Source organism: Mugil cephalus, chromosome 7 (genome assembly GCF_022458985.1).
Source record: "Mugil cephalus isolate CIBA_MC_2020 chromosome 7, CIBA_Mcephalus_1.1, whole genome shotgun sequence".
Taxonomy (NCBI): Eukaryota; Metazoa; Chordata; class Actinopteri; order Mugiliformes; family Mugilidae; genus Mugil; species Mugil cephalus.
Window position 1 is genome coordinate 6,429,105 of NC_061776.1, and position 15,522 is coordinate 6,444,626.

General features: G+C 41.8%; 1 protein-coding gene across 1 annotated transcript in view; it reads left to right on the forward strand.

The window, feature by feature from the left end:
- Positions 1-15,522, forward strand: part of LOC125010409 (neuropilin-1a-like) — an 81,184-nt gene that overhangs the window by 23,039 nt on the left and 42,623 nt on the right. The window contains exons 3-4 of the mRNA XM_047589004.1: positions 4,816-4,997; positions 13,821-14,048. Coding sequence (XP_047444960.1) covers positions 4,816-4,997; positions 13,821-14,048 — 410 coding nt within the window. The remainder of the gene's footprint in view (positions 1-4,815; positions 4,998-13,820; positions 14,049-15,522) is intronic.

A 15,522-nucleotide genomic window follows, 5' to 3' on the forward strand; every position in this document is an offset into this window, starting at 1 on the left:
AATTTTCATGTCGTATCAAACTAGAAAAGTCAATAAGGATGAATAATCAAGTGTATTGACCCTTCGCTGCCAGTACACGGCGGACAAAAGTGTCTCCTTATGAAGACAACAGGTCTAAATGAGGCAGAATAAGCTGCAACAAACCTGAAACTTAATGTCCCCATATGAGGTCGCCGGGTCTGAGGAGGTTAAAAATAAGGCAAATAATGTTTTTGTGCTCATTATTATCACGTCTTTACAAAATCCTTAATTATTTATTATGGAAACAATCACCTCTTAATTAGAAAATTATTAGATATCACTAAAAATGTCAACTAAATATCCAGCAGCCACTTTCTAATTAGCCAAACAATAATAGAATGAGTTCAAAGTTTGATTTGATTGTGTTCTTTTTGTTAAGTCGAGATCATTGTGAAAGATTTTTCTTTTTTTGGCAATATATCAACCTTTAAATGGAAAATAACAACTTGTATTTGTGTCTGAGAAATCACTTTCAACTAAGTTACACATTCCACCTCAATGAAGTGTGTTAAATCCAAATCACATGACTTGCTCCAAGGTTTGTTCTTCCTCCTCCTCATTAGTTACTGAATGTAAAATAGTGTGTGAGTCAATAAATAACTTTCAGTTCACTCAGTTATGTACATATAATATTTAGAAGAATCTTTCCATTTGGTTGTAGGCGGCCATGTTGATTTTAGGCCTGAAAACATCAACTATGATACCTGTCAACTATGTTAAACTCCAAAATTCCCACAGTTGTATACTGACCTGTTTATCCTCCAAGCTTCTGAGAGCTACTGTATTTAGCTGTAAAGTGACGTAAACAAGTCAGATGTTGTAGACATCGCAGATGTAAGCGCGGACAGTTGACTGGTCTTAATATTTCTACGTTGCGTGTTTCTGTTGCTGTTGAGCACTTGAATTATTGTATTAGATTCTTCTAAAATGTGCAGATTTAAAGTACGAACACACAGAATCGACGTCAAAGAACGATAAAGTCAGTGAAGGCCGACTGTCATTCAGGTCCAGATTCAGACACTGAAAACTCTGTTTGTCCCCAGAGGCCACATGACCTGCAAAGACAACACACTTTTAAGGGACAAAAATAGAAAGACACACAGCATATACAAACAACTATGCCACAGATGTTATGTCAGACGCATACAACCAATGACCCCATGGCCTACTAAGAGGAACTCTCTCTTCATACAAACAAGTTTCAGTCTATATCTGTGATTTAAAAGAAGAACTGTGACATATACAGATGAGGTGTTACATTATGACCACCTTCTCCCTCATGTCTCCAAAACATTTGACTCATCAGAGAATGGACATGGGCCTCCTGAGGTGTCTGGAAACACAATGTTATTAGTTAGCTGGGGCTGTTCTTCATGTTTTGTTTTGTTTTTTTTTGAGTAATGTGGTCCAAAGTTTTCCCACCAGAACATAAAATTGTCACAAGATGGTCATTTACTTCTCCTGTCAGTGGTCATACTGTTGTGGCTGCAGCTTTGTTAATTCGTTCTGCATCATTAACATTGACCGAAACCTTTGCATTAAAAGCCCTGTAACAGATTGAGGAGGGAAAAGCAAATTTACCATGTCCGTCTCATCAAGAGACTCTTTGAAGACGTCCACCTAACAAGCTCTTTCTCTGTGTGTGTGTATGTGTGTGTCCATGCTAATGCTGTTAGCCACGAGGAAAGGCTGTCAGCCTGCAGTCTGAGACGAGCTAAGTGACCGCACGCGCTCCAGGCCGATCCTGCTGATAAAGTTTCTGCGGAAGCGCTGTCTGCATTTTTTGAATCTTTTCTGGTTAGATTGTAGTTTTCATGGGTATTTCACTGGTTGAAATGAAGAGGCGTGTGTGTGAATCTGTATTTCTGTGGAGTCTGAATTGGACACACATTCCATACGTTCTCACGCGAGAGCTGCCAGACTTTAGGATTTAGATTTGGTATTTAGATGTCCTGACTCGAAGTGGAAGCTGGTTTTCTTTTCTTATCGCACTGGAGTCATTTACCTTTATAAAATGGAGTTTTTGTTGCAGCCTGAAGTTTTACAACAATCCTGAAATGCCCAGTGGTGGATAATTTGTGTCAGTTGGACGTGATAATAACAAGACAGTTTTATTCCAAACTGGGTTTGGGTATTGGCAAGGACTTCATAATACGATACGATTCACGACACTTGAGTCACGATACGATACGTTATTGCAATATTATGATATCGCGATATTCTACGTAGTTCACTGAGAAATGCAGCTTAAAATCCAAGTTGCATATATGCAGATATGGACAATATTTGTTCTAATCGACTGAAATTACAGATTCTAAAATAATCTGATGAGATATATACGCAAATCAGCCATAACATTATGACCGGAGAAGTAACAGTGACAGTGACAAGTCAGTGTTGTGCTGGGAAACTTTTGGACCTGGTATTCATTCATGTGGATCTTACTTAGACAAAAAAAAACTTGAAGAACCCTCAGAAGTAGGGGTGGGTATTGGCAAGGACTTCACGATACGATACGTATCACGATACTTGAGTCGCGATACGATACATTATTGTGATATTATGATGTTGCAATATTCTACATAGTTCACTGAGCAATTTTAAATATAGCTTAAAATACACATTGTATATATGTACATCAGATGACAGTGATAATTCATTGGACAAATTGAGTCAAAAAACAATATTAATCCAAATTATCCATTTCCAATTTACTGCACTTGTACAGAAAAAGCGGTGGTGGGGGTGCAGAAGTCGTTCACAATCAGCCCAAAACATGATTTTTTCTTTTTCTTTTAAAATCAATATTAAGACATTCAAAAACAATATTGTATCGGAAGAAAAAATATCGCGATATATTGCCATATCGATATCGTTTCACATTTCATCTCTGCATTATTCAGGTCTAGAGTGGCTACAATCATTGTAATCTAATAGCAGAGGTTCCACATTGCGACATAAATCTAACCTCGAAATCTATTTTCTAGGTTGAGCTTCAAACATAACAAGAGATAAATTTGAATCTTATCGAGAAAGAGCAGATACTGCAAGGCTGAAAAGGAAACAATGTGCAGAATGCCACATAGAGATTTTTACTGTTATTTCCGCGGAGGCTGAATCATATTGAAGTCTGGATTCTTGTGTAGTCTGGTCTCTTGTGCAAATAAGCTGTGAAGCTTCTGCAGACTCAGTGATTCAACGTAGCACGAACGGATACAATCACAGGCGCATTTTTGAGTCGTTGTCAGCCTTAAAAAAATCAACTTGAACTCTTGCAAATACGTTAGAGAATCAGGTACACTTGAGACATGGCGAAGCGGACAGTGGGTGGACAGAAGGGTGTTGGCCGGTGAATGATGAGGTGCTGCAGCGGTGGTGGGAGGTCCCACTGCCACTACTGCAGAGACTGATGAAGTCTCTCGGTGGATCCGCTCACCTCATACCACCATGTGTTCATATTTCTGTTTAGAGTAGCCTCTAGTCAAATCTCCCTATGAGTCACTGCAGGTTTTTAGAAATCTGATTTTCTTTCAACTTGCACCCACACTTAACCACAAAAAAAGGTTTGATATGTTCCAGTTGGTCGTGATGGATACGGAACACATCAGCAACAATATGTGAGGTTAGAAGCATAACATTATGACCACCTTCCTAATATTGTGTAGGTCTCCCATATGCCTCCATACGCACAGTTGTGACTCATCAGAGAATTGACGTAGGCCTCCTGAGGGTGTCCTGTGCTGTCTGGAAACAGGATGTTGTTACTGGGGGGCTTTGAGGGGAGGGTCCTCTCTCTGTGGATCATCCCACAGATACTTGATCAGTTTGGGATCGAGTGAATTTGGAGGCCAGGTCAACACCTTGTGATGTTCTTCGTGTTTTTTGAGTTACTCCTAAAACGTTTTTGTGTGCGTCCGTGTCAAGGAGGCTATGGGGTGGGGGTGTCTGGTCTGGTCTGGTCTAGGTGGGTGCTACATGTCCACACAAATGAATACCAGGTCCAAAAGTTTCCCAGCAGAACACTGAATTGTCACAGGATGATTAATGTTCTTTACTTCTCTTGTCCTCTCCTTGGTCATAATGTTGTGGCTGATCGGTGTACCTATATATGTCTAAAAACACGTCAAAAAAACATCATTTTAGTTCTCTCTCTGGTTCAAGTGGCTTTTTCAGCCCTAAATATCTATTAGGGAGTTCATGATTGTCTAAGGAACATCTCCAAACTACCAAATACTCACCTGAATTTGAGAATGTTGGTCAGATTACACTTAATTTTTCCCATTTAATGGTTTTTACACACTGGAGGTGAAACATTTTTGGGGGGAGGTATTAAGATGCCTCTTGGGTGAGCGGGAAGACATCTTCAAGAACATTTCAATCAAAGTCAGTTTATATTTTGGGGGGAAAACTCAGTCAAAATCCAGCCATTCTCAGTGTCAGCGACATGGAAAAGAAAGATGACATCCTCCTTTAGTTGTGGCTTCACGCTGTGGGTGCTGTTTCTGCTTCAGAAGCCGTTTGAAACAAAGAGCATAAGGGATGCGATCAAAAATAGATATGGAGAGTTATTTAAAAATCTGTCTCTGCAACACTACGCCGTTGTCAGTTGAGGAAATGCTCAGACTTTATGGTGGTTTTTGTTCTACACAGCAAACATCCCTTCATTTCCAGCAATCTCACTTGACTTCTTATTTTCTGTGTAACCTTTAGTTCAATTAAATCACATTAAAAAAAACAGCCCTGAGCTCATACTCATTCACGGCTAACACGTTACCTCCCTCTCGTCTTCTGCAGGTACGACTACGTGGAAGTTTACAACGGCGGCGACGAGAATTCGCCCATGTTGGGGAAGTTTTGTGGGAAAATCGCGCCGTCTCCGATCATCTCCACCGGCGGTCAGCTCCTCATAAAGTTCGTCTCCGACTACGAGACTCACGGGGCGGGATTCTCCGTACGCTACGAGGTCTTCAAGACAGGTGAGCGGTGTCAAACACAACTGTTGAAATGTCTGAGCTGTATCTGGGCGGCAGCACTAAGAGGTCCTTGTACACACCTCATGGAAAACTGTTTCAGTTATAGGTTTCTAGAGATTTGTTTTTCTATGTTTGAGGCGAACAAAGTCAAACTCAATCTGTACTGTGACTGGAAGGGAAATCCAGATTATGACAAGACACCATGTGCAAATGGTTTCTGTGCACTGGATTCCAGTTGTTTCTTTTAATGCAGTGATAAATTTACTTGCGGACGGAGATATCTTCTTACAGATACCTCCGACCGCTTTTCAGATCTGTTTTTACAGTCAATCGAACAGCTCTTCACTTATTTTTTAAAATTAACTTTACAATTTAGCCACTCAGTGGCCGTAACCATGGAGACCGCTTACTGTGACATCACATACATACCCTCTATGTGTGGACGAGGCTTAACTGAGCTAGTTTTAGCTCGAAAGTTTAAGTGCTTCCATGTTATTATTAACATTTTAGGTGTAAAGTGTAGAAAATTGTAGTGGTTTAGTCAGATGTTACCAGTTCCTGGTTCCTGAAGCATATAGCAGGTCTTAAAAGTGTTCGCATGCTTATGAATTTTCAAAATTCTTGCATAAAAGTGACTCAAAACAGTTACGGGATCTGGTTTTCAGTAACTGCTGACCAGTGCTGCAAATACTTTTACCTGGAAATCACAAAAAGCATCTAAAATAAAACTGCCATGCACGAGTGAAATTTGATATTTGTTAGTCCACTTTGATGAAATCTGGAATAATCATTCTGAGAACTAAGGCTTTAAACATGTTTCTGTATACGCTTGAGGTCCAAAGTTGTCTAAACAGCTGCGGTTCAACCTCTGGTACACTGACCTCTGAGTTGTAGGCCAAATAATCTCAAAGACCCAGAATTCAGTGGAGGAGGAGCGAGTCCCAGCTGGGGCAGGATGCTAGCAGGATAGACCTACATAAACACCGACTGTCAAGGAAGGAACCCTTGCTCTTGTGTCCTACATTTGTATTTGTTCTTCTCTCTTGGGTCCACTTTGGTAACCGCCCAGAACGCCGAGTCTCCTGTGACCACTTCAATTTCCACCAATGGGAAGAGGAGAGGAGGGGGTAGCTGCAGATAAATCAGATAAAAGGGGAGCATGCGTGAGAGTCCTCTTCATTTTCTTGTTTGTACCCCAGAGACTAATAACCATTCAAAGAATCACAGGATCCAGAAATAGCAATCTCAAGGTATGTCAGTGTGCTGCTGTGAGAAACGGATAGACAAGTGCTCTTTTGTGCTTAACAGGGAGCGAAGCAGCACTACGAGGCGGGGTTAGAGGGCCGCCTCACACAGAACCTGCTCCAGGCGTTTCACTTGTCTAGTCTCAAAACTACAAAGTGAGACCGTGCGTCTTTAAAAATCTGCTCATGTCGGGCCTCAGTTCCAGGGAGCAGAGTGCAGCCGTGACTGATGAATGACAGGACGTCATTAGAGAGCCGGTGTAATAAATCTTCTAAAGTGGGTCAGCCACGTATCAGCTTAGAACGAGGGCCGGTCCAGAACATTTTTCATGTAGGTTCTTTTCAAAGGTGCAACTTCCACAAAGCTCCGGATGATTTATGTTTGAGTAACATGATCAAAACTGGGATTCATAGACTATCGTGGAGCTTGGATTGCCTCACTGTTTTCTTTTGGATAAAGCTGAAATATACTTATTTGAACAAGAGTTGGGTGACCAGACGTCCTCTTTTTTCCTGGACGTGTCCTCCTTTTTGAGACCTACAAATGTGTCAAATTCAGACATTTTCAAACGTGTCCAGGATTTTGTTCTACTAGAGCCTCAGACAAGCTTCAAACTTTGTTTTCTGGTCACCTTAAACAAGAGGACTAGATCCATGTTCACACAAATCCGATTTTTGGGTGAAACTGAATCGGTCTAGCACGGCTCTGCCTGCTGTCAATGATGGATCTGGATCTTTTGGATTTTCTTGAAAAAGAAAAACAGGAAGCCTCCTTTTTTCCATTCATGTGAACAGTCGTCCGACGTCTCATAACAACAGCATCAGTGGTGGAAAAAAGCCTGTGACGGTGCTGCATCAGATATTGGCCCTTGTTGTTGGGTGGTTAGGTCCAGTACATACTGTTGCTTCACCACTACCAGGAGCTAAAAAGAGGTGCAAGGTTGATGCACATGCTCCGCCTCTTCCTCTTCTTTTTTTGGCTGGCGTCTCTAGCAGAAACAGCGCCACGCATAGACTTGGCATATGTACTACGGTTTGCGGTTTCACAATGGAATGACATTTACAGAGAAATAGTCGACACGACACCAAGGAAAACCCGGATCATTTTCGTACATGTGGACATAACCTAGGGTGTCTGGTGATGAAAGACCACCAAGTTTTAACCTTACAATAAACCCCATAAAAAAAAATAAACAAAACCAAAAAAAACTATTGGGTTGCAACAATCTTGGTCTGGAGTCTCTCCGTTGAGAACTGATCATGCTCTGTTGGTCGGAGCTTGGACAGAAGAGTAACAGCGTACGTACAGTCAACACGTCATCTGAAGTTCACAGCGTCTCTCTGATTGGTTAAACGACTACCTAGTTGTATTTAGATGTGTTTTCTTCTCTGTAACACTTGAGTGATACGGCACAATGAAATCCAAATGGTGTTTAACCAGACTCATGTTCTAATACATCAGGCTACTCTTGCTCTGCTAAGGGTGAGAACACTGTTTCCCCACTAAGTCTAAGTTTGGGAGCTTTTCCGGAGCTTTTAATCATATTAAATCCTCCACTTTGGCAGGTTCAAAATGAGGGCAACTGTGGTCTCACTGGTTAAATGAGCTGGGTTCAACCCCTCAAGTGCGTGTCAAGTAATTTCCCCCTGGGATCTGATTCCGAAGATGCACAGACTCTCACAGAGATCAGCGGTTGACAGTGTCAAGCTCCACCCAATTCAGAGCTAATTTAAAGTAGCTGCATCCTTATTTATGCATCATTTAATCCTCAAAACAACTGAGTTATATAACATAATTCACTCCTGTACCGTTGGACACTTTCTGAGACAGTCTAAACTGGACATTTGAGGAACTTTAGCGCTTCTGCATTAGCTTTAGCTCTCAGTTACGGACGTTGCCTCTTGGAACAGACCGAGAGTGAAATAACTTTCAAAATGAAATGGGAAATTCCCCTAAAACAGAGACTGCAGGTGCCGCAGAGCTTGACTTGACTGTTGTTGTTGTTGTTGTTGTTGTTAAGCATCTGACTGCTGCTTCCTATTTGCTAGCTCCTCCTCAGCTGCAGGATGTGCTCATAGACCTTTTCTTATGCTTTACTGTATATAGCCATGTATGTTTGTCGGTTTTAATCATTGCGTGTACCCGTCTTTCTTTGTGATGCCGAGCGTATCTGCTTTCCTTTCTGTGCGCGAGTGTAACAGACAGGTGGATGGGACCTCAGGCTCATTTAGCTAATGGGCTGTTTGTCCTTGGAGGCAACAGGGGTGACCTGCAGATGAGATGGATGCTCTGGCATAGAAGAGCGGCTCTGAAACTAGGACAGGATGTGTGTGTGTGTGTGTGTGTGTGTGGTTGTGTGTCGAGGGGAGAGGAGGGGGTTGTTCATGTGTGTGTGTGTGTGTGTGTGTGTGTGTGTGTGTGTGTTGGCCTCAATATGGGTCCTCCACCTCCTAACAAGTTAAAAACAGCACTTGTACTCACTCAGGTAATCCCCACTGCCGTGTCGCCGCCTTCCTTCTCGCCACATTTAAAATCCATTACAGTCAGAGCAGCACACTGAAACTAAATGGAGCTGCTCTGGCTACAAACAAGCTTTACACTCTGCTGAGACCTCCTGCTTTGTCTCTGCGCCTCCTGCTCTCTCCATGTTCTTGTCCTTTAATTGCAGATCTTTTTTTTCTTCTTCATGCCTCCAATGGTGGATCAAAAGATGGTGGGTTTAAAATCAACATGGAAAACACAAACGTATAAGACAGCCATGCATTTTGTGAGTGGCGGTTTTGAAGTGTAGTGTGGTGGTGGCCTTGGACGTTGCCATCTTTACACTACCTGACTCCACTTCTAATCGAGAAATGAGACATGAGACATTGAGAAAGACTCCTAGCAATCTGTGAGGACACCCACCTGTCAATCAAAGGAGCCACACCATTAATTATGCATCACTTTAAATGGATATAGAGTAGGAGTGGGAAAAAATATCGATATGCCGATATCGATTCTACCACCACGTCCACCTGGCTGAGAGGAGCAGGTTTGGAGATGTGCTGTCTAATAGTGAGTGGTGACGGCGGTCGGAGCTTAAAAATATTTTATATTCTGCTTCTCCGGGATGTGTGCAAGACGGTAACCTTGGCAACAGGGTGATGGGGTTGAGGAGCAAATTGCTGTTCTGTATGTAGACAGGCTTGATCTAATTTAAACAAGATTCAAGTTGTCATCAATGGAGGAATTAGCTGTAGAGAGCATAGAAATGCAAAAAATTAATGTTAATTTCTGCTGTTAAGTTGATTTGAACATGGATTGACTCTCGTTTGGAGTCAACCTCGTGTGGCCATTGGAGGAACTGCACTTCTGCTCTATTTTTCAGCACTGGAGGCTTTGCTTGGTTTTGTTTCTAGCTAAATCTTTACCCATTACTAAAAAAACAAATAAACAGTTTTTCTGGGTTAGAAGTTAGTTCAAGAAACCAGTTTGCAAGAATAAAACTGCCGCAAGCCAAACCCAAGTTGTGTTTTCTTACTGTAAAATTCTTGTGTTCTTGCTCAGAATGAGGATGTTCTCTCACATTTAAAAGCAGCCGTTTTGCCAACTTGCTAAACCGTGACAAAAGGAGGAAGTTAGAGAAGACACAGGTTTCACACAGGAAGCAGCAGTCAGTATTACTAACTGAAGTCATCTTAAAGAAAACGAGTACATTCAGTTATCTTTTCGTATGCTCAGTCCTGGCACATGTATGCTTCTTACCTTTCTATTTTTCTGAGTGTTTGTCTGTGGCTTCATCCCTCATCTCCGTCCTTCTCTCCCTCGTCTGTCATTAGTACCAGAAAACCTCTAAACGCTGCCACGAAAAAAGCCTCGTTCAGGCGCTCGGTTTGGTTTTAAAGGTCGTCAGCGGCGGGCGAATCTCGGGACTAACGAGCGTCGGTCACATCCGCCTCCCGTAACCATGACTCCACCCTCCGCCGGCCGCGTTTCATCCGCAGACGATAGCCGAGCGAGGCCTCCCTCCTCGTCACCGTCCCTCGGAACTATATTTGTCCCGACGCCGTCGTTTTTATTGTAGGTTTTCAAACCAGAAACACATGTCGCTGCTCGGGGAGGGATCCTTCTGAGGCGACTGATTGAAGGGTCGTTGATGGACGAAAAAAGATGAAAGTGAAGCCAGAGCGGATGGACCAATGAGAGATAAGATAATGCAATAACACAGATATGCTTCGTGCCTTTGAGCAAACACTCACAACATATGTTGGCATCATTTGATGTTTTTTTGTAGGCTTTAAACTGAATTATGCACTTTAGTTTGTTTTATTTTCAAGTTTCCACAGATCAGTCACAGGTCAAGGAATGATTTATTTGTTTTTTCGTGCTGTAGGCTCGAAATTCTTTCTAGGTTATGGCATCGTTTGTTTATCCGTAGCGCACGCTGCAGTTTGTTTGATGCGCTGAAATCACATAATAGTCCGACCCCGGCTGACAGGGAGCATCACAGATCCCTCAGCCCAGATTCACGCGACCCATCTGCCCCGTTTCAAAGGCTCCGAAGTGTGCCAGCTGAGCCGGATCGAAGCCGCCGCCGTCCCTCGCTGCTCCCCACGTCCGTCCTCGTCATTTATCACGCCGCCACTTTTAATGACACCACCTGTGTCAACAGCGAGGGGTCCGCTGGAGTGTGTGGGTCCATGTTTACCGGTGTGCTCAGATAACATGCAGGTCACATCTGGCCTGGCAACGTGAAGAACACACACACACACACACACACACACACACACACACACACGGCCACGTCCAAACACATTCACTCACTTCGCGTACACAAACACTGTTCATGCCTCCGAGCGATGCTTGACCCTCGTCCACGCCTCGTGTCAATCAGTCACCGCGGTTTGCACCTCGTGTCGCTTTACGACAAGCGAGGTGCAAACTGCCGGCCGGGCTGATTGATGCGAGCCGACGCAGAGGTTTTTTTTTTCGTGAGCGATATCGACGACGACTTGTGCACAAAAACGACGGCGGTGACGTAACAGCTGCCGGCCCGGTCGGCCCGTTTGTCGTGTGCTTATACCTGGATGCATTTATGTTTTTATTTGAGTTTTGAAGTTTTGAAGGTGTAAAGGAGCACGGGATGCTTGTGAGGTTTTCAGGGAACTGCAGTGGGTCAGTAGTGTTATTGCTGTGTAGCAGAGGCAGGGTTCACACTAAAGACAGTATTTTATGAATTTAATTAATAAAAAAAAAAAAGTGAGTTGTAACTGCAGAGAAACAAAGGTCCTGTTCATACAACGTCAACATGAATCTTGAGTGATCTGACCTCAAATATCCAGCAAGTTGTTCACACACCAAGAATTAAAATGCATCTCAACATGCGTCCTTAACCACCACTTAAGATCTGTTCTCAGTACGCTCATAAACATTTTCTGAATAGAATTACTCACGGGACCATGTCCTCCTCCTCCTCTACACTAGGTGGCGATATGTGTCTTATCAGAAGGTTAATACGTCCCCCTTTCTGGACCTATTACGTCATATAATAAACCAGAGTCGTTCATGTGTCAGACCAGCGTTTCAAACAACAACCAGGTGGATATTAGCAGAACTTTTTTAATATTGTACGTAATGTGTGTGCTAGTTATAGTGCAGATAAGATGGCGCTATCCCTCAGGTGGTTCTTCTACCAGCTCTTTTTACCTTCTTCTTCTGTGACCTGCTTTGTTTGTCCTGGGATCATACGCAAGATAATTTTTGCATTATCTGGGTGTCTTAACCAGATAAGGAGAAGTCCGATTTTAGTCGGAGTAACGTGTTTACATGCACTTAAATTGTCCAGTTAAAGTCGGATTAAGGCAATAATTAGTTTTTTTTTTCACGTGCATGTAAACGTACTGAGCGACATCGTCTTTTATACATTTAAAATGAAGCTTGTGTCAGAAGTATCTAGCATTAAGTGTGTGTGTGTTCACACCAAGAACTGAATTGCGTCTCGACATGCGTCCCGAGCCACCTCTTAAGATCTGCTCTCAGTTTCTCACTCTGCATGCGAATCAACGGCGACATCATTTGGGATAGATCTGAATATTATAACAGCTGCTGCTCTCTGAAAATAACTGATCATTATCCACTGTTGTCTCAGAACAATGCACAGTGCTGTTTGTTTTGTTGCGTGTACACCCCTCTAATGGTGACATGACACAAACTGCGGAACGTAATGAGCTGGAAAGTCTCTTCCCGCTGATTGGAAGCACACAAACGCACACACACTTATTTATTTATTTACTTATTTTAACCCTGGAACCATCCACACACATAGCAATATGACAACTCTACTTCACGTGGCTGCCCAGCACGCAGAACAAGAAGACATGGATGACCCAGATGAAAGCTACAAGCCAGTCTAATAAAGTTGTTCCATATACGGCAAGCGGAGATTTGACCTTTTAAGACGAGGAAGAAGCTACAGCCTCCAACATGGTCGTAACCAGGACACTCACTTAAGTGCATAGGATTATCCATGAGCATGAATTAAAAGTTTCATTATACGTTATACACTACAAGCTAAAAGTTATAGTTTATATAACTCATGCTGTTTTTTAAGAATTTAATCCATTGTTAACAGGAACTTGAAGTTGCTTCCAAACTTTTGCCTTGTAGTGCACATACAGGAAAAAGTCCCCTGATGTTACTTTAATAATTTACTTTAATGAAATAAACAATATCACACTCATGCAGTCGAATGAGCTAATAGGGTTTGTCTGTTTGTTGACCGCGTTCAGTCTCACGCTGTCCGTCTGGGACCGTCAATAAATACCAGCCCTCCCCAGTCACAACACAGACGCAGACGGCTCCGGCTCCGGCTCCGGCTGGGGAGGGGTTCCCAATCACGGTGGAGCTCATCTGATTGGACGGAGACGACAAGAATTCAGTCAATAAAACAAATTCTTTGTTGAGTCCGAGCGGCTGAGGAGTCATTTTTCTTGCAGAAGTTTGGGAAAAACAAGGTGGAATTTCTCATCTAGAAGACTTGTTACTTCTTCTTCTTCTTCTTCAACATATATATGTTATGTGACCTTAAGAGTGATAAAGACGGTGTTAAGAGGTCAAAGCTGTAAAAGTGCTTTAAGCTGCCAAACATTTAGCCATCCAGAAAGGTCAAGAACGGATGGTATTTGGTTTATGTCTGTTTCCAAAATGTTTTTTTTTTTTTTTTTTACCACGTTAAAGACAGAAAAGGTCACAGATCTAAACTGTAGAGGATGCAGTAAACAGCTCCTAGAAAAGAAAATTACATCCTGGCATCACAGGGGATTTTTGAAATCTGATAAAAACAGCCTCTAAATGTTAACGTTGGAAATAGTTTCCTTTAAAGTTTCACTAAAGTTCATTTCATTACGAGATGGCAGCTACGAAACTTATTTGAGCTCCTATTCAAAGTGGCAGCATTGTGAGAACACATCATGAACCTCTAACCCTCCAGAGTTCACACCTCTGTCCGGGTGAGAATTAGTCACTCTGTCAAAACACATCTTGACTTTTTTTTATTTATTTTTTTTTAAATAAAAATCTCATCTATCTGGTTTCTCCTCGCAGGCCCAGAATGTTCCAGGAACTTCACGGATCCCAGAGGCGTCATCAAGACGCCGGGCTTCCCCGAGAAGTACCCCAACAACCTGGAGTGCACCTTCATGATCTTCGCCCCGAAGATGTCGGAGATCGTGGTGGAGTTCGACAGCTTCGACATGGAGCCCGACACCACCCCCCCGCCGGGCGCCCTCTGCAGATACGACTGGCTGGAGATCTGGGACGGCTTCCCTGCAGGTGAGGAGGGAGCGGAGCTGAAGCTTGGGGCGATTTTAGATGGTGATCACAAAGGAACATTTGTGCAAAAGACTAGGTGTTAAAAAAGGAAGAAAAAAAAAAGGTGGAAAACAGAGTCTGAAAAAGATATTTTTAAAAGGTAAACTGCACATTTTTGAAAGTAAATTTTGATTTTTTTTTGAAGGGCTTCATTAACTTAAAAATCTAGTCTTTCACACACTGTGAAATCTCAAGTAAAGAAATACAAAACCAAGGTTAACGCTGATTACAAATACGCAAAACGAGGGAAAATGCATGTACAGAAAAAGATACAAGTTTAAGATGAAAGAAGAACTGAAATATATCAGTAAAAGCTTTAAAAAAAAGAAAAAAGAAGAAGAAATCAGTTTCCTCAAGCAGAAGAAGTGTGAAAAGTGACACAAATGTTAAATGTCTGCTTGTTGTTTCTTTGGCTTAACTTGAATATGTTGATCTCAGAAGTACATTTTTGTAACAAGCTAGAAACAAAACGACAAAGTCAGGTTCAGCAAAATATAATTTATTATATTATTTATAATAAAAAATAATTTAAAAGTCAAGCTGCATGGTTTTGTAAGCATCACAGGAGCTTGTAATCCCCTTTCTTTCACACATGGAAACATCTCGGGAAAAAATCCAAAATAAGTTAAAAACATACTGTAAATACATGAACCAGGTGCATGTACAGAAAAGATAGAAATAAAGGGATAATTACCAGATTAAAAATAGGTAGATGGAAGAGAGAACGGGTAAGGGATGAGGAGGAGAGGGAGGAGGAGAACAAGGGCAACAAGGGATGGATGTCTTCCCTGATGGATTGAACAATGGAGCTGAGGAACAGATGGAGAAAGGCAAAGATGAGGGGGGAAGGTAAAGTGTGAAGGGACAAATATAGTCTGTGAGTATATACACTGATGTACACTGATAAAATACTGTACTCCATCTACTTAAAAGCTTACTTTTACAGGTAAGCTAACATCATATGTAAAAGTAAATTACTTACAGAATTAATGTTGTACCAACAAAGACTACTCTTGTTTGACAAAACTACAGAATAAAATGATTCAAAAAGTTGTCTTACTTGTTTTTAAGTAGATGGAGCACCGTATTATTATCAATATGGCCGATTTACAGCTAAAAGCCCTTGCTAACGGTGTTAGCTAGCAGCTAACCAGTTTTAGCTTTACCGGTTTTAGCACCGTAAGCTAACGTTACATAGAGGGAAAAAAACTGCTTACTTTAAATTACAGTCATTTGCAAACGTTAGCTTGAAATTAAATTTGAATCAAGTATTTTAAAACAACTTGCGGACATTTGTTTCACATTAAAAGTATTTTGAAGCTACTTGCTATTGTTAATTACGAATTACTCTAGTCTCCAGTTATTTTACTTATTCATTTCTACAATAATATGAGAGTATTTACATACTCTTTACATTTCTCTGCATCTTTGGCTT